Source organism: Lutra lutra, chromosome 14, assembly GCF_902655055.1.
Source record: "Lutra lutra chromosome 14, mLutLut1.2, whole genome shotgun sequence".
Classification (NCBI taxonomy): Eukaryota; Metazoa; Chordata; class Mammalia; order Carnivora; family Mustelidae; genus Lutra; species Lutra lutra.
In genome coordinates, this window is record NC_062291.1 from 23285225 (window position 1) to 23310492 (window position 25268).

General features: G+C 41.2%; 1 protein-coding gene across 3 annotated transcripts in view; it reads right to left on the reverse strand.

Annotated features, from left to right (window-relative positions):
• Positions 1–25268, reverse strand: part of ANK3 (ankyrin 3) — a 675546-nt gene that overhangs the window by 160116 nt on the left and 490162 nt on the right. For all 3 annotated transcript variants that reach the window (XM_047703614.1, XM_047703616.1, XM_047703615.1), the window contains 2 exons: positions 23830–23928; positions 4731–4829 (listed from right to left, as the gene is read on the reverse strand). In XM_047703614.1, coding sequence (XP_047559570.1) covers positions 4731–4829; positions 23830–23928 — 198 coding nt within the window. The remainder of the gene's footprint in view (positions 1–4730; positions 4830–23829; positions 23929–25268) is intronic.

Sequence of the window (25268 nt, forward strand, 5' to 3'; positions counted from 1 at the left end):
GCCTCCGTTTAAATCAACTGGGATCAACAACACAGTTAATCATGCATGGTAGGAATAAGTCAAAAATTCTTTAAAGAGTTGTGAGAAGAAATAAAGAGGCTCAAAGGTAAGTAGAGACTTAAAAGCAGGTTGGAGGGATATTTAGCATCTGGTACTTATTTCCCAGCGAAGACAAAAATAAGGCATTAAGATGTCAGTCCTTTCGCGCATGCTTCCTTCAAATATGGAGGCAAAGTGGAGGAGCCTTGGAAATTTCTAGAGAATCCAATTGTCAAGAGAGGCTCTGTTCATCACTGTAACTTAGTTAAACATATCTGGGGGTGGGCAGGAAGCGAGTGCAAATTCAGTTTCCAAAACACGTGTCATCGGTGAACTTTGAAAATAATGATGTATTAAATAGGCACTGATGACTCCGGGATTTCTGAATCCTCTGGGCCAAGTTATTTCCCGTAATTTATCTATTAATGACATAAAATAGTAGATCAAGATAGAAACAGTGCAAGCCTTCCTCTAGCCGCCCTCACAGTACCATTCACTCACTGTGATATATTTCAACACAACACTAGTCGTGTTCCTTGCAAGTAAAATTTCATGGATTATAATTTCCCCACATTGTGCGGCATATATAGAAAAATAAATATTCATGTAACTTTAAAGACTTCATACATGGTCATTCAGAATATTTCTGCCTAGGGGTGCCTGGGTGGCTCAGTAGGTTAAAGCCTCGGCCTTCAGCTCAGGTCATGATCTCAGGGTCCTGGGATCGAGCCCTGCATCAGGCTCTCTGCTCAGCAGGGAGCCTGCTTCCTCCACCCCCTGCCCACCTGCCTCTCTGCCTACTTGTGATCTCTCTCTCTGTGTGTCAAATAATAAAATCTTTAAAAAAAGAGAATATTTTTGCCTAAAAAATTCCACTCTAACATTCTAAATCAAAGTAGATACTAACATGCAACAAAAGACGGGGACGTTTCTCATCTGAGATCCTGCCACCCACGAGCACACATACATCTCCTTTCCTCCCTGCCAAGACATTCCTTTGCTTTATGTTCTGAATGGTGAAGTAAACAAAGAAACAAAATCTCAGAGATCAAATGATAGTCGTGGAGAGTAGAGATGGGAGGCAGTGCCAACAAAAGAAGAAAATTCTCTTATGATACACAAAATAACAATATATGATTAGATAAGTTATAGGTCATTGGAGAAGGAGGAGAAGAAAGTAAAGACCCTCTGCCCTAGGGAGAGGGGTCTTATCACACATTGCCCCCTCGTAAAGCTGAACATACAGATCCAACACAACGGCTTTTTTTAGCTCAGAAAGATGAAAGCCTTGAGGAATTAGACAGATGGCCTTAAAGTCAGAAACACATTCATTCACTTAACATTCATTCAGGAAATGTTTCCGGGAGGTCTACTATGTGCCAGACACTAATTTAGGGGTCTGGGATACCACACCGAAGGAGGCAAAGTCCTTGCTTCCATTTTACCAAGGAGAGAGATAAGTACACAGGAAGAGAAGCTAATAAGGAGGCCTTTGTGAGAACAAAACACTGAGTTAGAAAATGGGTAGAGACCGCAGAGATCTGGGACAAGCTGAGGGAACTCCATCTACAGGCACAGGACGTGAGGGTAAACCTGGTGCATTCTGGAAAGTGGAAGCAGGCCAGCTGGCTGGAAGACGGTAGGGAGCAGAACAAGAGGAAAGTCAGGGAGGTGGTCAGATGCTGGTCAGGAATTTATTAGGGCAGGAGGCTACTTCTGAACAAACATGGTAGATGTGACCTATACGTATCCATCCTTTCCCAAACTCTGAAGCAATTTAAAAGATAAATTCCACAAGGGCATGTACGCACACACCCCCAAAACACACAGGAAAGGAAATAAAAACAAAGGTGTGATGTCTATACATTTTAGAATGTGAAAAGAGGGTTTAGTGTGTTAACACATCCAGCAGAAGAGAGAAGGTAGAATGCTAAGCTTCTGTGGAAGGGTACATCAGCGGTGTTACTGGTTAATGTTTAACAACAACAGCTCTTTGAAAAAGAAAAACCCCAGGGCACCTGGTTTGGCTTAGTGGGTTGAGCCTCTGCCTTCAGCTTGGGTCATGATCTCAGGGTCCTGGGATCAGGCCCCGTGTTGGGCTCTCTGGTCAGTGAGGAGCCTGCTTCCCCCTCTCTCTGCCTGCCTCTCTGCCTACTTCTGATCTCTCTCTCTGTCAAATAAATAAATAAAATCTTAAAAAAAAAAAAAAGAAAAACCCCAATATGTGGCATTTGCCAATCCCCATGGTGCGAAGAACCCCACTATGACTGATTTCGAGCCATCAACATGATGTCACTGAATACAGAACTGGAAAAAGATGTACACAATAGGCTCAATGATGTAGCTCCATCAAATAAAGACAGGTGATTGATTTCTCAGGTGATTGATTTCTCAGATGCCCCAAAGGCAGGGCAGATGGAAACATGACACAACTTGGAAGATAAAGATGAGGCTTGGAGTCAAAAGCAGGATTGGTTCACCTGTGTATGGAGCAGTCAGGTTTCCAGGTCCTTCGGACCTAGCAAAGCAAGAGGATTGCCCCCTTGTCCCTTTCAGGAAATCAGGAGTTTAGTTTCTGGAGAAACTGAAGCAGAGCGATTCTGGATGTAGGAGCCCGGGCAGTGGCAGTGGTGAGGCTCTGGAGTGATACCAGGTGCTCACAGAAAAAGGAAGGCTGGCATGGGTGTCAAGAGTGTGGTCTCTCCAGTTAGACTGCCTAGGTTCAAATCCTTGTTCTGACATGGGCTGAGCTCTCTTGAGAAAGTTATTTTAACTCTTTGGGTCTCAGTTGCCTCATCTATAAAAAGGGCCTAACAGTAAAACTGGTGCCTCATTGTGAGGATTCAGTGGGTCCATATATGTAAAGTGCTTAGACACCACGTAAGTATTCGTTATCACTATAGTGATTGATGTATGCATAGAGAGCTAGGAGAATGACAGTCCCCTTTCCTTTTTCTTACTTGGAATGTACTGACACAGCTTCTACACTGCAAAACATTGGCAGATTCATCTCTCAAAATAACTGAACTTGCCAGAAAAAAAGGGCAACTAACCGTGATATGGGGGGACGTGTATGGCCCACCACCAGTGGAGCCCTGCCTACACTTGCATAGAGTTTCCACTCAAATGTTAGTGCCTGACACTGATGGTGGGGTACAGACATCTGTGGGAAATCCCAACATGAAAGAGAGAGAAAAAAATCAACACAGAGAAAAAAGATATTGTGAGGAATAAGAGATAGAAGAGAGGCAGGAAAAAATTAAAGGGAAATTATCTGGGGTGTTCTCAGAAAGGTAATAGACTATATTGCATCCATTAAACAAGAACTGGATGCTTTAAGAAAAGAAGTTATCAGAGAACAAGAAAATGTTCTTGCCCATTATAAGCACAGAAGAAAAAAAATCAAGGAAATATCTTGGAAAGAAAGAAAAGACAATGAGATGAACAAAAGGGAGAAAAGACGGAGACAGCAATTTTATTTTTAGCTATGCCTTATTGTTTTGATGAAATGAAAATTAATTTTGAAGAGAACAAGGGTTTTTAGGCAGGAGGTGACACAGTTTGGTTGACGTGATCTGGCTACTTTGACTGTTGTGCACTGGGAATGGGGCTGGAGAGGACCATGGCGGGATGGGGGCACCAGTAAGGAAGCTATTGCAGGCTCCAGTTAGTGGTGAGGTGACTTGGAAGAAAGCAGTAGAGGTGGAAAAAAGATAGATACAGACTTCTTGAAAGGATAAAGCAGAAACAGAAGGGCTTAGATGAGAAGAACTCAAAAGGCCAAGGTGTCATCACATACAATGAAATACTGTGGCTGTTTCAAACTGTTGGTAACACCTCGCTTGGTTACTAATGTAAACCCTGCATTTCAAAAGAGTGAGGGAATTGTTCAGACCACCTTGACCCTGGTCCATCTCCACTAGACTGTTGAGGAAACACCGACCATAGTACTGGCAAAGAGGAGTAACATGTATTTTTGTTGTTTTGATGCCATTTAGAAGTAAGGCTCTTTATAAAGCTTAATGCAGCTTCCAAGTATCACTGATCAGATTAACAAAAATTGTGGGACTCAGGTATTCCGTATGTTTCAAAATTTATTTACAAATATTCTCTTATTAAATAGTGTCAAAGGCTTTATCATAAAAATCCAGAAGACATTTTGTAAGACATTCATTTTGGGGCAATCATCATGCATTCTTTTTGCATATGTCAACTTTGCCAAAGGCCCAAGCAAGATGCCATCGTTCCAAAGTTTCCAGCCTTTATCAGTTTAATGATATCCTCTTTAATAATCTGTAAGCCCTCAAGAAATAAACCAAAGGGCGGGACAAAGAGAGCCAGTCCCCAGACTTTCGAGACTATAGATCTTATATTTTCTTTCACAAATAAGCAATGATTGATGAGCTATGAAAATTTCACAGAATAAGATCAAGCAGTGAGTGTTCCCAAAATAAAGCAAAAACAAGCAACACACACAAAGACGACTTTGTGGCAGGGCGCACTCCATCGAAAGGCTTCAGAAACCCAAACTAATGTTAAGGTTCTCCAAGATCTGAACTAGGCTACTCTTCACTGCTACGTTGGAACGGTATCATTTTTCTATGATTCAAAGGCAGTTAAATAAGCTCAACAGAAGTAAAGGCATGCAAAGTGAAATACAGTCCACGTCCAAAAACTTGGGAAGAAATTACCTTGGTTTTTGAAAGAATGGGGGCCGCTCGGTCGAGCAGCATTTCCACCACCTGCTCATGGCCGCTCCTTGCTCCACAGTGCAGGGGCGTCAGACCGTCCTGAGGAACAAAGGCAACATCTTCAGTTAGATTTGATGGGAAACTCCATAAATGCAGTGTCCTTCTTCAGGATTCGGTGCAACTTCCAACATGTTGTGGACCTGGGACTTTCAAACATTTACTCACATATCTCAAAATAATTTCCTATTCCTAAGTAGAGAACTAAATTTTTCAAAAGTTTAAGCAGTTGTAAAATGCATAATTTCCCACATATTAGAATACTCACAATTAAAAATACGATTGTTTCACTACTCTTTCCATATCCAATGGAATTGACATATCATAAGTAATTTGATGACCACCATTTAAAAGAGTAAAAAATAAACTTTTATTATAGAAATTTATTTTTTTAAAGATTAACCTCATTTTATTTTCTTTCAAATTTAAGTTCAATTAGCCAACATATAGTACATCATTAGTTTCAGATGTAGAGTTCAATAATTCATGAGTTGCATGTAACTCCCACTCTCATCATATCACGTGCCCTTCTTAATGTCCATCACCCAACTACTCCATCCCTCACCCACCGCCTCTCCAGCAACCCTCAGTTTGTTTCCTATAGTTAAGAATTTCTCATGGTTTGTCTCCCTCTCGGGTTGCTTCCCATTCAATTTCCCTCCCTTTTCCTGTGATCCACTGCACTATTTCTTATATTCCACATACGAGTGAAACCATATGATAAATGTCTTTCTCTGACTGAATTATTTCCCTCAGCATAATATCCTTCAATTCCATCCATCTCAATGTAAATGCTAAGTATTCATCCTTTCTGATGGCTGAGTAATATTCCATTGTATATATGGACATCTTCCTTATCCATTCATCTGTCAACGGACATCAAGGTTCTTTCCATAGTTTGACTATTGTGGACAATGCTGCTATGAATATTGAGGTCCATGTGCCTCTTTGGATCTTTACATTTGTATCTTTGGGGTAAATATCTAGTAGTAAAACTGCTGAGTCGTAGGATAGCTCTATTTTTAACCTCTTGAGGAAACGCCACAGTTTTCCAGAGTGGTTGCAACAGTCTGCATTCCCACCAACAGTGTCGAAGGGTTTCTTTTCCTCCACACCCTCACCAACATTTGTTGTCTCTTTGTGTTTTTGATTATAGCCATTCTGACAGGTGTGAGATGATATATCATTTTAGTTTTGATTAGCATTTTCCTGATGATGAGTGATGTTGGGCATCTTTTCATGCGTCTGTTGGCCAACTGGATGTCTTCTTTGTAGAAATGTCTGTTCATGTCTTCTCCCATTTTTTAATTGTATTACTTGTTTTCTGGTGTCGAGGTATAAATTCTTTGTATATTTTGGATACTAACCCTTGATCAGAGGTGTCATTTACATTTTCTCCCATTCATTAGATTGACTTTTAGTTTTGTTGTTTATTTTTCTATGCAGAAGCTTGTTATTTTGATGTAGTTCCAACAGTTTATTTTTGCTCTTTTTTTCCTTGCCCAGGTGATGAATCTAGAAAAATGTTGCTATTGCCAATGTCGGAGAAATTATTGTCTGTGCTCTCTTCCAGGTTTCCATGGTTCCAGGCCTCACATTTATGTCCTTAATTTTTGAGTTTATTTCTGTGTATGGTATAAGAAGTTAGTCCAGGTTCATTCCTCTGTATGTAGCTGTCCAGTTTTTCCAACACTATTTGTTGAAGAGATTTTTCCCATTGCATATTCTTGCCTCCTTTGTCAAAGATGAATTGACCATATAATTATGGGTTTATTTCTGGGCTCTCTGTTCTGTTCCATTGATATATGTGTCTATTTTGGTGCCAGTATCATACTGTTGTGATTACTACAGCTTTGTAGAATATCTTGAAATCTGGGATTGTGATGCCTCCATTTTTCTTTTCCAAGATTATTTTCACTATTTGAGGTCTTTTGTGGTTCTGGACAAATGTTAGGATTATTTGCTCTAGTGAAAAATGCTGTTGGTATTTTGATAGCGACTGCATTAAACCTGTATATTGCTTTGGGTAATATGGGCATTTTAACAATATTTGTTCTTCCAATCCATGAGCATGGAATATCTTTCCATTTATTTGTATCATCTTCAATTTATTTCATCCGTGTTTTATAGTTTTCAGAGTATAGCTCTTTCACCTTCTTGGTTAAGTTTATCCCCAGGCATTTTATTATTTTTGGTACAAACACCATCCCAATGTTTGTTTTCATCAATGTTAGTGCTGAGACGTCTCCTCTGCATAAGTAAGTAGATGAACTTTGTTAAAGCAGTGTCACTAATTCCGTGAACTCCTGAATTACATGCCAAAATTGCCTACACTGCAAAGATTTTTTTCAATGATGCATCATAATACAACTCCTTTAGGTCCTTCATTTTTGTTAGCAGCAGCAGCAGGATTTCTAACCATCCAATGAGCGGAAGAATTTGTTGCTCAGTCATTAGAGTCACACCGTTGTGAACATGACACTGATATCCTGAACTCTTTGCCTTGCTCTACTCTGTCCCCCTTTGTCCCCAGGTTTTGCACCCTGGGGCCAGGTGTGTGAGAGTTAGTTATGTCTTTCTTTAGTGCTAGGGTAGAAGGACTGTTGTACTACATGTTTGGTGGGAAAGCCCGGGAACTGAGGAGTAGAAAGTTATTCACTCAAAACTATCTAAGTGGCCCCAAACTCTAGGGAGAGTTTTTACACACCCACCTTACGTGTTCCCCAACTTGAAGATTCCCACGGTTGACAACGCCTACCCAAAAGACAGTTACATTTTAAAGTACATCAGAATGTAATTCAGTGTGTTCAAATCACTTCTAGATTGTATGAGCAGATCTTGAAAATAACCATAAGTATCCTAATGTATATTTGGTGAGGTACAATCCTATTTCTAACCTACCAGACACATCCCAGAATTAAGTCCTTAAAAAATGAAATTTGAATCACAAGCATGGCATGACCTCATTTGATCATGCTGTGAACATGAAAGCATTCTGCCTTTTATGCTGATTTAAAACATTCGCTCTTATAAACCAAAGTAAAGCAATGTATAGACTTTTAAGTTGGAAAGAGCATTTTGCTAATAAAAACAGATTAAAAAAATAAAAATCACTATAATATCCAAGGGTCTTCCCAATAATGTAAAATGTGAAAATATCTGAAGGACAAATAATCATTACCTCTATCCTCTACCACACACACAGAAACACTCCACACAGACCCATTTATATTGTCTTTTATGAAATGAAAGGTCAAATCTGTTTCTTTCATTTTCACGTAAGTAGATTCTAAGACACAAGAGGTGACAGAAAATGTGCAGACGTGTTCAAACTAAGGTCACACAGAAAAAATAATTATTTTAGCCCAACTCATTTATCCTTGAAGATTACCTTCCCCCAAACAAACTCCTACATACTGAACGCAAAGTGTCTGGCTCGTTAAGTGCAAAACCTCAACTCCTCGATCCTTTGAAACATACTGTTCCTTACAGACATACATTTTTACCCGTTTCTTTTTTTTTTTTAAGTTTTAATTATGGAAAATTTCAAACCTATTTCAGATTAAAGCAGAATGAATGGGGTAATGGGCCTCTTGGTGTGTGGTGCTCAGTGTCAGCCGTCACCTTCCTGATCAAGCTTGATTTCTCCATGTGACTGACCTTTTCTCTTCTCTTAGATCATTGTGAAGCCAATCCAAGCTTGAAACCATACGATCCTCACAACTACTCCGATACAGAAGGCACAATCTTCATGTGATACATGAAGACTCGAAGGGTTCCAACAGGTTCAGTGACTCATCCAAGGAGGCACAGGCTGACTGCAGAACTAGGCCAGACGGTGCGGGACAGACAAGGCATGTCTTGGGAGGAGTTATTAGGACAAAGACCCTCGGCTCAAACTTCCAGCCACCCTGAACCTTCCTTTATCTACATTCTGCAGCTGCTGCCTCTGATCTCTGGTGTTTATTTATTAAAAACTCATTGACTCCAGAGATGCGGCTGAGGAAGGTAATTTTTTCATCAGCGCAAGAGCGGTGAAATGCCATTGTCCCTAGCCATTGTTCTTATTATCACCTGGTTTCAATGATCAAGTCAGCTGCTTCCCCAGGGTTGAGATCTTCAGTTCCCAGCTAACTGCAATGATCGACCTGAAGCATGGCTTTTTCAACTGGACTTTGACTTGCAGTATTTTTAACACTGATCGTGAGTAACTGTCTCCTTTGGATCTTCTGCAGATTTGCTCTGCAACTTTTCAAAAGTGCAGGACTTCAAACAGCCAGGATCCCAGCCGGAAAGCTGCCTCATCAGGGAGCTGTACAAGATGTCATGACTGCCCGGTCCGGCTGCGGGGACATTCACAGGTCAGTGGAGAGCTGGTGCCCAGAGTTAATGCAAGGTCTTCAGCGTCATGGTGTTTATAGTGACAAAGAAGACAGCTGCCCGGCCAGCCTGTAGTGAGACTGAAGGGTATCTGCCATGTCCTGCTTCACACTTAGTTCAGTTAAAAAATGAAAAAAAAAAAAAAGGGCGCCTGGGTGGCTCAGTGGGTTAAGCCTCTGCCTTCAGCTCAGGTCATGATCCCAGGGTTGTGGGATCGAGCCCTGCATCGGGCTCTCTGCTCCGTAGGGAGCCTGCCTCCGCCTCTCTCTCTCTCTGCCTGCCTCTCTGCCTACTTGTGATCTCTGTCTGTCAAATAAATAAATAAAAATCTTAAAGTCCACCTCCCAAAGTTACAGGGGGAATTATTATTAAAAAAGAAAAAGAAAGAAAAAAAAAAAGGAAAATTAGCCAGCACAGAGTTGACTTAATACCGATATTTTGGACAAAAATTAAATATTTAAATTTCCAGGGCACCTGGGTGGCTCAGTAGCTGAAGCAGCTGCCTTTGGCTCAGATCATGATCCCAGGGTCCTGGGATCCCGCCCTGTGTTGGGCTCCCTGCTCGGCGGGGAGCCTGCTTCTCCTCCCTCTGCCCTTCCCCTCTCTTGTGCTCTCTTTCTCAAATAAATGGTCTTTTAAAAAATTTAAATTTCAAACTAATTTCTTTTGCTTCGAAATGGGTGAGGTTTATCATTCACGTTTCTGGAGCCCTGCGGTCGGGGACCATCCACAACTGCCACTCGTTCCCCAGCCAAGCCTCTGTTCCCCAGGTTAACAGGGACAGCCTTCCCCGAGTGCCCCTCCTTCCCACCCAGTCCACAAACCCTCTGTAGCTCTTTGTCTTCTTGCTTCTCTGCATTACCCACACAGGGTACCTGCACAGACTCCCCTTTCACTTTCTCCAAGATCCCAATGTGTACCGTTTGAAATTTCTGTGTTCTTAGGAGGTTTTTCCAAAACTGGACACAAGCATCCCATTTGCAGGGCATCTGCCTTATTTTATCTGTACTTCTTTTGAGGAACCTCGAACTTTTTGCTGAGTCTTAGTCCTTTGTGAACAGGCATTATCCTTTCAACGAGTCTGCTTCTGAGCACAAGGCCACTTAGTTTAAGGGATATTTGATTGTCACAGGGAGGGTAACTCAGTACTGTATCCGTGAAAGCGGCTTAATGGAAATGAGTGAATGAACGCATGGAAAGACCAAGTAAATGGGTTTGGGCACTAGTCTTTCAAAAAAGGTTTTCTGGTTAGCTGGTTAAAAATCCCTTTCCTTGTTATCCTTTTTGTTTAGGACTAGATTTACCTTGTACTTCAGGAGTGCTATGTTTTGTCTTTCTTTCCAGAAAATAAAACTCTCAATAAAAAAATGATTTTAAAATGTGACGAAAGACTGACGAGTCTTTCTCACTCTCAGAGTAAGCAAAATATCAGAGATTTGTTCTAAATAAGATATTTTCCTCTTAGAATACTACAAGCTTAACAAAGGGAGCTCCTGTGGATCCCGTGGTTTGGAACACAGCGGCGATATGGTGTACTCCTTTCCCTGAAACTAGAGCAATGCTTTTTTCCAATACAAAATGAGGAATCTAACCTACTCCCAGCACAGTGTTACTTAGAATGGGTCCGGGACCAAAAAGCAGTTCTTCAACTGCATATGACAGTGCCGACCTCTGGATGGCAAATGCTTGACAAAGGCAATTCCCGGGGCCCCAGGGAGGCTGTCTCACAAATGGTGGCATGTGTGCTTGGATAGCAGAGAGGGAGAGAGGGATGCTGAGTTGCCATAGTAACGTTATGGGAGGGAAGGGAAATTGCATGGTTTTTTTTTTTTTTTTTTCCCCAATTCCCCTGATTTTTAAAGCACTAACATAATGAACAAGTATCCCCTTGGGGAGAATTCTGAAGCAAAGCCAACTGGCTCATCCAGATCTCATATTTCACCTCGGTGACATTAATCTTATTACTGAGGTGGGAAACTGTGCCTTACTGGCTGGACAAAATGCTCTCTTGTGTTAGCCTGAGAGCAAAACCTTGCACACTCGAAGGTCAAAAAGGCTTTCTTTCAGGTCCTGTTTTGCCGAAAAGCATGGAACAGGACATGAAGGTATCACCTCTAAGAACACTGCACCCAGAATATGTTCTTAACAGGCTGAACTTGCTCAAAGCCAATACTGGAGTGATACAAATTCTTGACGTGGGAAATACTTTTTAAAATGGACATTTATTTTGACTTATATTCTGTAGGTTCCTTTCTTTCCTTCTCTCTAAGCAAAAAATAAATAAATAAATAAATCTCACTCTAGAGAAGAAAAAGGAAATCAAGCAGAGAGAACTCTTTTCCTATATCATGGATGTAAAAGAGGATGTATATTTCATGGAAAACTGAAAACAATGAAACACAAAGCAGGTACTTCTCCAGGAGGGGAGAGCTATAACACGGCCAGAGAGAAGTCAAAGGGCAGCAACTGCCATCCAACAGTAATGCTCTTCTCCTATCTGCATTTTTTACCAAAACTTCTGACTGTATCCTCATTGTGTGTGTGTTCAGTGGTACAGATTTGACCAAGGAGGGAGTGTTATACCATTTTTTGAAAAACCCCTGTTGTTACAGGCACACTGTACTTGTGAACTTACTGAATCGTTTCAACTCGTGAGAAAGACACCAGAGTTCTACTTACAGATAAGAAAGCTCCTCCAGAGGGTGGAGGTACCTAATCAAGGTCATGGAACCTACTGGAGGTCACACACAAGCCAATGTCTGGACTCTTCATTTATACTTCGCCTTGCCTCCAGCTGAGGAATCGGATTCCCTCTACTGTCAAACAATCTCCTTTCATGATCTAGAATTCGTTTCTGCCATTTATGTATAGGAGAGAGAAGTATCTCTTCCTAATTCCCTTCTTTGCTGTCCCTGTCATTCATTCTGTATGTGTAAATTAAACTAAAATAAGGCAAAATCCTTCTGTTGTTCTCTCTGCTTAGAAAACCATGGCTTCCTCTCTGAGCCTAGAACACACACCCTTATGCTATTTGTTGTGTATTTTCCTACTCTGTTCTTTGTGGGTTTTTTGTCCCTCCTTTTTTGCCTTCCTTTGACTGAGCATTATTTAGTGTTCTAATCACTGAATCATTACACATATCATTGGCTATCTCCTCCTTTGGCTTTTTAAATCAATCTTTTTTCTTTTTCTTTTAGTGGTTGCCCTAGGTGTTACAATATATATCCTTAATTTAACACATCTACATAATATTGTAATCAATCATGAATCACATAGTAATATTATATATGATGTATTGAATTAATATTATATAACTTCACATATAATACGAAATTCTGCTATATTTCCATTTACACTATTAGTTTTATCTTTTGTGCTATAAATATTAGATATTTAACCTCTACCACAAACCTAATAGATTGATATTTTTCTTTAATCAAATTTTAAAGAATCTCTAAAAAGCAAAAATGTTCTCTATATTGATCTGCTTATGTATTACTTCCAACTCTTCTTTCCATTTTTTAGATCCACATTTCCATTTGCTATCATTTCCCTTCAGAATGAACAACTTCCTTTAGTATTTCTTTTAGTGTGGGTCTGATGTTTTCTCAAGTATTGCTTATCTGAAACTGCATTTTGCTCTTATTATGAATTTGTTTACAGGATATAAGTTCTAGGTTAACAGATATTTTTCATTTAGTACCTGAAAAATGTTCCATTGCCTTTTGGCCTCCAGTGTTTCTTTTCTTTTTCTCTTTTTAAAAGATTTTATTTATTTATTTGAAAGACAGAGTGAGAAAGCATGAGCAGGGGGAGGGGCAGAGGGAGAAGCAAACTCACCCTTAAGCAGGGAGCCCGATGAGGGACTCGATCGCAGGACCCTGGGATCACGACTTGAGCTGAAGGCAGAGGCTTAAATGACTGAGCCACCCAGGTACCCCTGGCCTCCAGTGTTTCAGATAATAAATTTGATTACAGTCTCATCATTATTTTTCTATTTATAATGTGTCTTCTTCTCTGGCTGTCTAGATTTTTTTCCCTATCTTTGATATTTAGCAGCTTTGGTATGATGTGCCTTGTGTGGTTTTCTTCATATCTATCCTCCATGGGGTGTGCTGTACCTCCTGAGTCCAGGGCTTGCAGTTTATGATTGAAGTGGAAATCTTTTCTATTCCATTCTCTTTCTCCTCTGCTTCTTGGGCTGCTTGCTAGTATTCCACAGGTTGTTGACAGGGTGTTAACTTGATTTTTAACCTTTTTGCTTTCTGTTCTACAGTTTGGATGATTTTTATAATGACTTCAAGTTCACCAATTTTTTCTCACTTTGCCTTCAATCTGTTCTTTATCCCATCAAGTGATTTTTAAAAAAATTTAGATATTGTTTTTTTAGTTCTAAGATTTATTTTTTTAAAGATTTCTTTATTTCTCCTGAATTTTTTTCTTTTTTTTTTTTGCCTTACTGATTTTATCTATCTTTTCCTTCAGATCTTTAACATATTTATCATAGTTATTTTAAAGTCTAGTAAATCCAACATCTGAGTCATCTATGGGTTTTTTTTTTTTAAGATTTTATTTATTTATTTGACAGATCACAAGTAAGCAGAGAGGCAGGCAGAGAAAGAGAGGAGGAAGCAGGCTCCCCGCTGAGCAGAGAGCCCAATGCAGGGCTCGATCCCAGGACCCTGGGATCATGACCTGAGCCAAAGGCAGAGGCTTTAACCCACTGAGCCACCCAGGTGCCCCTCTTGTTTTTATTACATAACTTTTACATATTACATAACTTTTCCTTTGGACTGCAAGTCAGATTTTGTTTTTCCTCTTGTGTGTACTAGTAATTTTTAAGTTATATGTCAAATTTAAATTAAATATTGGATATTATGAGTAATATGCTACAAAGACTGATCTTGTAGGGACATGGTTTTAGGTTTTCAATGGCAAGTCTGTTTCAGTTTTGTCCTTATTCCAAGAGTAATCCCTTTAGACTTGGGACACAGCTATAACTTCTAAGATGCAGTTCTTGTAGAGTTAATAAAAAGCCAAAGATGTTTACCAAGCCTCCCTGATGTGGTGATTGTCTTCCTTGCAACAGGCACTGCTGAACTTTCCTCTCAGCTTTCGATTTTTTTACCTGTTATTTCCCTCTGGCCTCCTTGGTGTTTCAAACACACACAAACTATGTGTGTTTCCCCCTGCAAACACACATAGTTCGGGGCTCAGCTAAGGATTGTGGGGAGTTGTTAGATTGACTTCAGTGCTTTATTTGTGGTTCCCTTTCAGTGATTTATCCCTGAATATCCAGCCACTCTTACAGCCCCAAACGTGATCCTCTGACCTCAAGACAATAACTTTGTGACTGTCTCCATGAATTGTATGACAGTACCTGTCTTATAAATAGAGATCTCATTTTATGATTTTTAGTTGTTTCAAAAGTTGAATTCACTCCAATTTATGCCAAGTTTTGATTACTTTTCAGTTCCTTCCAAACACGTTTTAAAAACTATTTTTCCAGAATTTATGATTTTTACCATCATTACTTCAAGTCAAACTCTAATACAGTTGAGTAAAAACATGAATATGTGACTTCTACACACTATGCCATCACAGTTTATATTTGTTCTATCACACACTACTTCAGGAATATTCTTTCTGTAAATAGATAAGAGACTTCTTGAATTTTCAGCAGGTAGAAAATGAATACCTTATTGTAAACTATGACTTTAAATATATCAAGTTGCTTTTTATATAGTCCTTAGAAGAAGTTACATGGAAAAAATTCAAATTAAAGTTGACACTTAAAAAAATAATAATGACTTATTTATTTATCTTATCTTTCCTTTGGGAAGGAGGATAATTAAAGATACTTACTGTTGATAACTATCAAGTTCTTGTGTGCCTAATGGATGTAGAGTTATTTAAAAGAAATAAGGTTACTGAGCATTACTGACTTACATCACAAGAAAATAGGAGAAAGAGCAGAGTACTTGCTGGGCACCAGCACTTAGAACCACAGCAATTAATGAAAATAACATCTGTCCTGAGGCTGCTCTGCAGATTCTTCACAGCAACCTGGCTTCAGGGGCACCCAAAATTTATCCAATACCTTTATATCTCTAATTTCGTAAGGGAAATGGGGTTTCCAATATGCTGTAAAATCATTAGGGGAGAGAGAAATAGACAGAGAGACACAGAGTGGGAGAACATGCTCCCATCATGTCCTCAGAACTCTTTGCAACTCTCAAAAGCATTCTTTCCTTTAAAGAGATTTTCATGTTTTGAAAGCTAAGGGCATTTCATGATTACTTGTACTTTCTTTTTTTTTTTTTTTAAATATTAAGACCTAATTTTTTTAGAGCACTTTAAGGTTTATAGCAACATTTAGATGTCATTATGCTTCTTTGAATTCAAATAAATTTTAATTAACTTTTAATATTTGTGATGTAAAAATTAAAAATTAATCTACTTTCAAATGACATAAATATTTTCAAGTTCATCTTGATTAATGTTCAAACACAGAATATTTTACATTATTTCACATGCTCTTATCAACATGTCTATGTTGAAACTCTAAGGAGAAAGTATTGTATGGGAATTTCCTCTTTGATGGAGACTATTTTATGACCATAAAATATTTAATATTTTCTTTAAGGATTTATTTTTTGGCAGGGCAATACACTTCTGGAAATAAAATAGAAAGCAAAAGTCAATAAAAATATTACTTTTTTCTTTGTGTTTAACCTGTAAAATAGAACCAGTTGCATTTCTGGGAAAGAACAGGCTAAAATTATAGGGCACCCAACTATCCCCTGACACCTTCCCAGAATAGTAAGAATTTAACAACCAACAAATTTGAGGTATTTTGAAAAACCCTTTATTGGGTCGCTTGGGTGGCTCAGTGGGTTAAACCTCTGCCTTCGGCTCAGGTCATGATCCCAGGGTCCTGGGACTGAGCCCCACATCGGGCTCTCCGCTCAGCAGGGAGCCTGCTTCCCCGCCGCCCCCCACCCCCCGCTCTGCCTGCCTCTCTGCCTACTTGTGATCTCTCTCTGTCAAATACATAAATTAAGATAAAAATCTGAAAAAAAAAAAAGAAAGAAAAAGAAAACCCTTTATCTACTTGTACACAAATCTTTCTGCATTCTTATAAATCAGTTGGAAGCCATTAACTTCAGGGAGCAAAATTACGTCACCGTTTGGCAAATTAACACTAAGGAGAGTATCTTTTATTTTTATATATTCAGTGAATACTTATTAAACACCTGGGGTAGGGGCGCCTGGGTGGCTCAGTGGGTTAAGCCTTTGCCTTCGGCTCAGGTCATGATCTCAGGGTCCTGGGATCGAGGCCTGCATTGGGCTCTCTGCTCAGCAGGGAGCATGCTCCCCGCTCTGTCTCTGCCTGCCTCTCTGCCTACTTGTGATCTCTCTCTGTGTGTCAAATAAATAAATAAAATCTTAAAAAAAATAAAAAATAAACACCTGAGGTATGCCAGAAGTATGGTAAGTGCTACAGATACTAAGATGAATGTGTGCATCTGAGGGTCAAGATGGAGCCGTGGATGTGATGTGGTAGTAATGGGACTGTATGTGGATGCAGACAGTGGCACCTGCTAACACAACTGGAAGCTGACAGAGGTGTGATTAAAGCAGCGTTCTCAGAGCACTGGCATTACTGACTCTACCTGGCACTCCGCCATCTTTTCGGAAGCACTAAACACAAGCATAGCTGCCTTTAATATCGGGTACAGAAGAGCCAGGGAAAAGAGAGAACTCGGAAGATGATACAAAGTCTTAAAATGGTTCTGATTCGGGCCCCCATTGAGCCTTTGATTTGGCTGCGAGTTGATACAAAGGAAAAGGAAAATGACAAGACACCACCCATTGCAAAGTATCTTCCTTCAAGAAATATATATGCTCAGCTTTACACAAAGCTAGAGTTAAATGGAAAAATAAAAAAACAAACCAGCAGGCTATCACGAGTAGCCATTCTTTGCGAAGCATTTTAGTCTATATCAAGCTATTAAAATCTTGTTGAAAAAAATGAACACATTTCAAAAATTATTTAAAATTAGGATCTGTATATAGACCAGAGTGGAAAAATCTGCCTTGATATTTGTTCATATCTCAGCACATCTGCCGCCATTATTACAGAGATACTCAAACGTACTTATTCTTGTCTATTCTGCGGGAGAATAAGATAACAGGCCAGTTGACATTGGCAGCATTAAGAGGCTGAGAAGATAGGAAAAGCTTTCTTGAAAGGAATTAAATAGAAAAAGGACCACAGGCTTTGTGGCTCATCAGCTCCTAGCTAAACTCTTTCGGGAACATTCGTGTATAAGCCTCTTCCCCAGTGTCCCCCAACTTTACTGAAATAAAATTGACCTGGAACACTGTGCAAGTTTTGGTTATACCCGTGATGATCTGATCGCTCTATCTACCTACTTATACATATATGTATACATATATGTATGTATATGCACACACACACATGCACACACACATACACACACACAGAGTGAGATGCTTTCCATTTCATTTCAACCTTTTCATTTCATTTCATTCAACCTTTTCCATTAATATTCCTTAACATATTCTTCACCTTACATAAACCTTGCTGTTGTTATGGTCAGGACACTAAAGGTCTACTTTCACGGCAACTTTTGCATATACAGTACAGGAGGGTTCACTACAGTCATCAAGATCAACCTTAGATAACTGAATAGATACACCCTGTAACTGGTACCCTCTGTCCACTCTGGTCAACATCTCCCCATTTCCTCTACCTCTCAGCCTCTGGCAACCACCTTTCTGCTGTTTCTGTGGGTGTGATGTTTTTAGGTTCCACATCTAAGTGACGACATGTAGTAATCGTCTTTGTCTGACCTATTTCACTCCTATAATGCACCAAAGGTACACTCCGTTGTTGCAAGTGGCAGGATTTCTCTTTATGTTTATAGCTGAATAATATTCCACATCCTGGAAATGCAACTTAAATGATGTATTAAAGCTTTAGCAATTAATCAATAAAATGCTAGTGACTTTTTTTTTTTTTTTTTGCATAAAACCACTGGCTACTTTTTCTTTAATATTTTTTCTTAAAAAAATTCAATTTCTGTTCCCAGGGGCACTTGTTTCTTTGTCTAGTTTCTTCCCCCTCCTGACCCTTACAACTCTCCAAATTTGTTTGGACTTAATTTGTTAAGTCCTCAGTAAGTTGCTCTTCTCCTTCTGGGACTCAACAATGGGTAGATTGTTTTCACACAGTGGTGCCTTTTTAGTCCTGCAGGTTTTCGTCATTCCTTTTCATTCTTCTCCCTTTTGCTCCTCTGCCTGGATAAGTGCAAAGGCCCTTGCTTCTGCTTGGTCTGGTCTGCTAATGGAACCCTCTATTGTGGTCTTTGGTTCCATCACTGTCTTCTTTAGCTCCAAATTTCTGCTTGGTTCTCTTTTTATATTTTCTATCTCTGTTGAACTTTCCATGTTGTTCTTGTGGTTTCGCCCCTAATTTCATTAAATTGTTTTACTATGTTTTCTTGTAGCTCTCTGAGCATCTTTAGAACAATTATTTTGAATCCTTTGTCAGGCAATTCCTGCATTGCCATTTCTCTGGGGTCCATTCTAGAAGTTTCCTGTGCTCCTTTAGGGGTGTTGTGTTGTCCTGACTCTTCAAGATCCTTGTAGCCTTGCATACAGATATCCGCACATTTAAAGAACCAGTCGCCTCTTCCGGACTTTATGGGTTGACTTTGCTATGGAAAGACCTTCACCTGTGGGTAGGGACATGGTGGAATGTGCCACGAGCCCAGGCCTAGGGTGTAGAGTGCCAAATGCAGGGTGTGTCCCAGAGGTTTATGATGTCTTATCTGCTCAGGCCACTCAGGTCCACAACACTGACAACTGTGTGGTTCCTGGAGAGCACTGTGGGAGATCCTCAGTGGCACCTCCAGGGCCAGTGGCTGGGGGCTGGGGTGGGCAGTGATGGGAGCCGGACCTGGTGGTGTGCACACAGAGGGCCAGCTGTGGGTCTAGGTAGTGGCGGGGGCTGGTTTCAAACATACACAGAGTGGTGGGGACCAGGCCCAGCATCAAAGGCCTGGGCAGCTGCAGGTGTACCAGTGGCTGTGGGGACCGTGGTTGTCTGTGTGTCTTACTGGGGCTGCCAGGCCTCCCCACGGTGGGCACCCTGCAGAGGAGACCGGCGGGGGGGCGGGTTCAGGTAAGGGGCAGGCAGGTATACAGCTTGAAAGACCTGCCGCAGGTGAGCTGAGTGGCCAGTGATGGGAGACAGGGCCAGATCCAGCACTCAAACAGCTGTGGGGGCCATGCCCTTAGCATGCACACCTGTGGCTCTGGGTCCCCCCGACAGGTGTGTGCCTTGTTTGGATGCCACCAATGAGAGTCTGGTTGGGGCACATGGGTGCACAGCTAGAAGGTTCCCTGAATGTGTATCAAGTGGTGAAAGCCAGTGACTGGAGCAGAGACAAATTCAGCTCCACAAACTGCTGTAAGGCCCTGCCTAGTTGCGATCTGCCACAAGCATGTGGACAGCAGTGAAGGCCAGGGTAGGGGTCAGGTCAGTGTGGGGAGGGGCTAGCCCCAAGTGTACACATGGTGATGGGGGTCCGCACAGGGGTCTAGGCCGCCATCTTGTACTTGTGCAGCCCCAGAGGCCTGGGCTGGCTGCTGGTGTGGACCGCTGGCTCCAGCAGCAGGGGGTGGAGGTAGGTAGAGGTGGGGTATGGGCAGGGACAGGGAAGGGGGGACTCAGGAGTCTGGAGACTTTGAATGCGAATAAAACCCAGGGAAATCCACAGGGGGCCCGCAGCAGTGAGAAAGCTGCTAAGGTCTTCTGCAAAGCAGGTCACTGGGAGCCAGTCACTCCTGCTGCATGGCTGGTTCTGGAAGCCCCTATGTTTCCTTGTTCCTTCCTCTCACCAACTCTCCCTTTCCTGGTGAGGGAAGCTCTCTCAGGCCGAGGCATTCCCAGGCTGGCTCAGACATGCAGGCAAAATGAAGCTGGTCTTCCTTCTCTTCTTACGCAATTATTCTCGGGGTCCCTTCCCCCCACCCCGACCCCCTCACCTCCCCACCAGTGAGTCACTGGAGATTCTGAAGTGGACTCCTTAAGCTCTCTGCTTTTCTTTGTGGATAGCTGCCTAAATGCTGATCTTTGCTGGGGGATGGAGGCTGAGGTCTCTTACTTTACCACGTTGGTAACACCAACCTAACTTACATAACCACCTTGAATTTTACAGTAACTAATTATTCTTACAGGTGCGATATCCAGTGTACTTCCACATGGGAGAGCTTGTAAAATCATCTGGAACAACTCCTCACCCGCTCTGGCACAGAAACTGAGACTCAGGAGGGTGAACTTGCCTAAGGTCACAATTTGACTTACAAGTCACACTTAAGACTCAAGATCAGGTCACTGAGGTAAAATAAAATGCACTCTCACTTGCTTTTCCAGCTGCTAAGACCTCGCTCAGGTCCTAGCTAAACTACTCTGACCATAATTCATGTTTACTTGCTTAAATAAAAGGGCTCTAAGAGTCTGCCTTTAATCTGAGTCCTTTAATAGGTCAGCAGTCCACGCAGGGGACAGAGGGAGCAAACCAGATCCCAGGGAGTGCCGGTCCCTAACGTGAAATCCGGAGATGTTTTCCTGTCTCTAAACGTGGGGGCTTGTATACAACAGGGCAGACTGTTGCTGGAACAAGGTAGCCACAACCTGAGTGAGGCCTGGTAGGAGGTGGATCAGTAGATAACAATATTTATGTTCCCAAGAGCTACTGGCTTGAGTTGTTAAAACTTGCATTTATGAACAATTTTGTTTTCTGTTTTTAGGCTCGTCCCCAGCACTTTCTGACATTTCGGCTGGCTCCCTCCCTTCACCCACACACCCAAGCACTACTCAGTCATTTCAGCCAGAGAGAAGGGAAGCTTTGATGAGAAGAACACAAAATAGTTTATATACTTGGGGTTTGTACTACACTTTCTTCCATACAGTCTGCCAGGAATTCAGCCTGTGTCCAACGGACATCCCACCCTCCCCCCACTCCCTGTGAGACAACAACAAAAGCAGGACAGGCTTCTCTGTTCTCTGTTTCTGTCTCCTTCACGTTCACACGCCACTCACATAGCATAGGAGAAAAGAAAATCCCAGCTAAAACTGAATGGATGGGAGAAAGGAGTCTGCATCTTATTCAAAATGGGATGGCCTTTCAGAACAGGGAGGCAAAGTGGCAGAGAAACCGAGTTGCATCTTGAATTTGCATAGCGTGTAAAGTTGCATTCTACATTATTCCCTATCTCTGATCATTTCATCCAGAAGAGTTTTTATGTTTTTTCACTCTGGTGCCACTAGATGTCCCATAAACCTGGGGCCTGAGTTCCCCAGATACCCTTTTCTCCTCTCACTGTATTAAAACAGCAAGTGAGTGTTTGGTGAACGATGCAAAATGACAAAAAAGGAATTTTATCGGGCATTGATGATTTTATTGAGGAGGAAATAAGTGAATTTCTAATCCACTTACCCACTAAAACCCTAGCTAGATATCCGGGTATATCCCTTCAAACTCCTCTTTCCTGCTTGGCTCTAGGATTCCTCATTTTTCTTCATAAAAATTCTCTCTACTCAAGATGATCCTGTAGCTCTCCATGGTAATCAAGGGGCACAAGCACTGATTCGGTTTTATTGCTTACAACCTCTTTAAATGGCTTGTATGAGCGGAAGACCTCTGCCATTTAAAGCGGCAGCTCTAGCATACTGGTTATGGCTTCTTATTAAATAATGCAAAGCCAATTCAAAAAAGAGCTCTGTTCAATTTACTTGCCCAGTCAGACAGTCCTCTAGAGGTCAAACTTCATCATTCTTCACTCCTCCTCTCTAGGAAGCTTGTTTCTTGTAAGGTACAGACACCGTTATCAGGGTCAATAGTTATAGGAAAAAGCAGCTTGGATCTCCTGCTGAGCACCTACATCGGGGCGTCTTCAGGTCAGAGGACAGGGGACACACTGCCCATTGGCCTCACGAGGGTAGGGACGGTGTCTTGCAGTCTTGCTCTACTACCTCACGGTGTCTGTCCCACAACATGCACCTCAGTATTGGCTGGGTGGACAAACGCAGTGAGTAAGTGAATCAGTAAACCAAGGAGCTGCAGGAATCAAATTCAGGTTATCGGGACAGTTTTAGGAAGACCAAGATTAGGATTCTCGCACAGAGCAAACACAGGACTGCGGGGGCTACAAACTATCCCCCTTAGATAAGGGGCTGTGTACAGCGAGATCACCTTTTTGTTAGCCTTAGATACCCACTCTTGCTCACACCTTATAACAAACACATGAAATGTCGACAATGATAATTCCTTGGTTAGAAGTTTGGCGCTAGTTGAACCTCTGAGTGATCCCAGCAATGACTGGAACTTATTTCCGGCCGACTTCATGCCAACCCAGTTTACAAACATTAACTTGATCATTGCAGCAACGCTTTAAGGTGGCCATTAATTTTCTTCAATTTCAGATAGAGAAATTACATACAGAAGATGAGACAGCCTACCGAAGTCAACGGACCAAGGTCCACATCTGAGACTTGAGCTTGCTTCTGGGACCCAACTCCTTCCCCCACCCACAACGTATGTCACCGAATCAGGCAACGTGCCAAACACCTAGCCAAACAGATTTGTGTTTGTTTGTTTTTCAATTTCTAAACGGCGGCAAAAAAACACTATAAAATTTACTCTCTTTACCATTTTTAAGTATACATTTTTGTAATGTTAACTGTATTGACATGGTTAGGTAACACCTCTAGAAATTTTTCATCTTGTAAAATTCACTCTATACCTGTTGAACAACACTCTCCATTCCTCTGTCCTCAAAGCCCCAGGCAAGCAGCATTCTGCTTCCATTTCTAGTTCTGACACTCTAGATACCCCATCAAAGTGGGACCCTATAGTATTTTACTTTTGTGTCCTTAAGAGTCATTCATGTTGTGGAATATGACAGGATTCCATCCCTTTTCAGGCAGAGTAATACTCTACAACATGTACGCATTACATTTTCTTCATTCATTCATCTGTCGATGGACACTCGGCTTGCTACCATCTCTTGGCTATTGTGAATAAGGCTACAGTTGAACACGAGTGGGCAAATACTGCTTCAAGATCCTGCTGTCGATACTTTCGGGTAAATACCCAGCAGAGGAACTGTTGGATGGTAGTGTGGTTCTATTTTCTGCTTTTCGAGGAAGCGCCATACGATTTTCCATAGTAGCTGCATCATTTTACATTTCTACCAGCAGTCTGCGAAAGCAGACAGACTTATTTTTAAATAGAATCACTGTCGGTTTTAATATCAAACTGACCAAAGAGCCCAGCCTGTAGCGTTAAGCAGTGACTGAATTCTTACAAATCAAACTCAGCTAAACCTCTAGACCTTAGGTCTCAGTTTTTATAATTAAAGCCACATACCACATACGCATGCATTGCAGATCTATAAACACGGACCAGCATCCCATTTTAGGACACATCGGTCTATCGGTCATCTTCTCAGAGACCACAGCAAATGAAGTCAAAGGTAAAGCCCGCGTTGAAACAGCGCGAAGGTATCAGAAGGATTCTTACTTCCTGAGAAGAAGTAGAAGCGTGTACCCAAACCGCACTCTTACCCTCGTTTTCGCATCGATTTTAGCTCCTCGGTCAAGCAATAGTTTTACCATATTGGCATTTCCTCTTTTTGATGCGACGTGTAAAGGCGTGATGTCATTCTGTAGAAGAACAGAAAAAAAAGTAGTTTAGAATCTTCAGTTCAGCCAAAACATCGTTTCCTCAACGTCCCCCAACATATTCTCACTTTTTAATTTTTTTTAAACAGTCACTGTGAACAGAATGCTTCCCGAAATTTCTGACAGTAATTTTACTAAGGGGAATCCCCCCCCGCCAAGGGATGAATTTTAAGGGACACAGCCTGTGGGGTTGGGACCAACTTTATTTGAGTAGGTGGCTGATGGATGAGATGGCTTCTTTTTTTTCCCCCTCTAAAATCCTGCAGCATTAAGCCACTGTGTCGTCCTACAAGCTTGTGTGATCCATACTGGCTAACGAGCAGTTGACTAAGTGGCTGATGACGTCCGCTGAGACTGTGAAAGGAGGATCATGTTACTCAAAGCCATCTTTGGGTTCATCTGAGCACAAGATATCAAAGAGACAAGAGCAAATCCAAGTGGGAAACTGGACAGTACTGAAATCACAGGACTGCCCATGCACGTGGGGCTTTTTAAAATGTGTTTACAGGCATTCATTAGCAACGTCACAGAAAACGGTTTTTGGATTTCCCGTTGAGGAATACACATCTTGTTACGACAATCTGAAATTCCAGCTCACGACCCCACAATACCACAGGTCTTCCCTCCCATCTTACAGGAGCTAGTTTACCATTTCCAGACTGTCGGGGAAATATATGTATACAGTGAAAACATGATCTATTTTGGCTTCTTATGCCTATGTAGCAACAATATGGATTTAAGGTCTAAGGCAATTACAGGACACATAGTGTCGGCTCGTAAGGGGTGATGTTTTTGTCTTTTGATAGCACCACAGCTCCCAGGTCCTGACTGTTCCCGTGTGTTAGGCACTGTGCTTAACTCTTTACTATCTCATTTAATTCTCGTAATCTTCACAACGTCATAAACAATCTGACTTATAATGTCCATTTTACTGATAAACAAAGAGCTGGCCAAACCAGGATTCAAATTAAAATACAACTCAACTTGGGATTTTTAGAAAACAATTTATGATGAAAATTTTTAAACAGATTTTCAAACAGGTCTGAGAGAAAGGCAGGAGTTTCATGTACTCCTCACTCTGGTTCAATATCTACCAACTTTTTGGCGACATTACTTGTTCTATGCTCCTGCTATTTTGTTTTCTGTGTGTGCAGAAATTTAAGAGAAGGAAGAGAAAATCCTAGGGATCATATTATTTCATCCAAAATACTGCAATTTAGCTCTAACAGATAAGGATTTTTTTTTTTTAAAGATTTTTTATTTATTTATTTGACAGAGAGAGATCACAAGTAGACGGAGAGGCAGGCAGAGAGAGAGAGAGA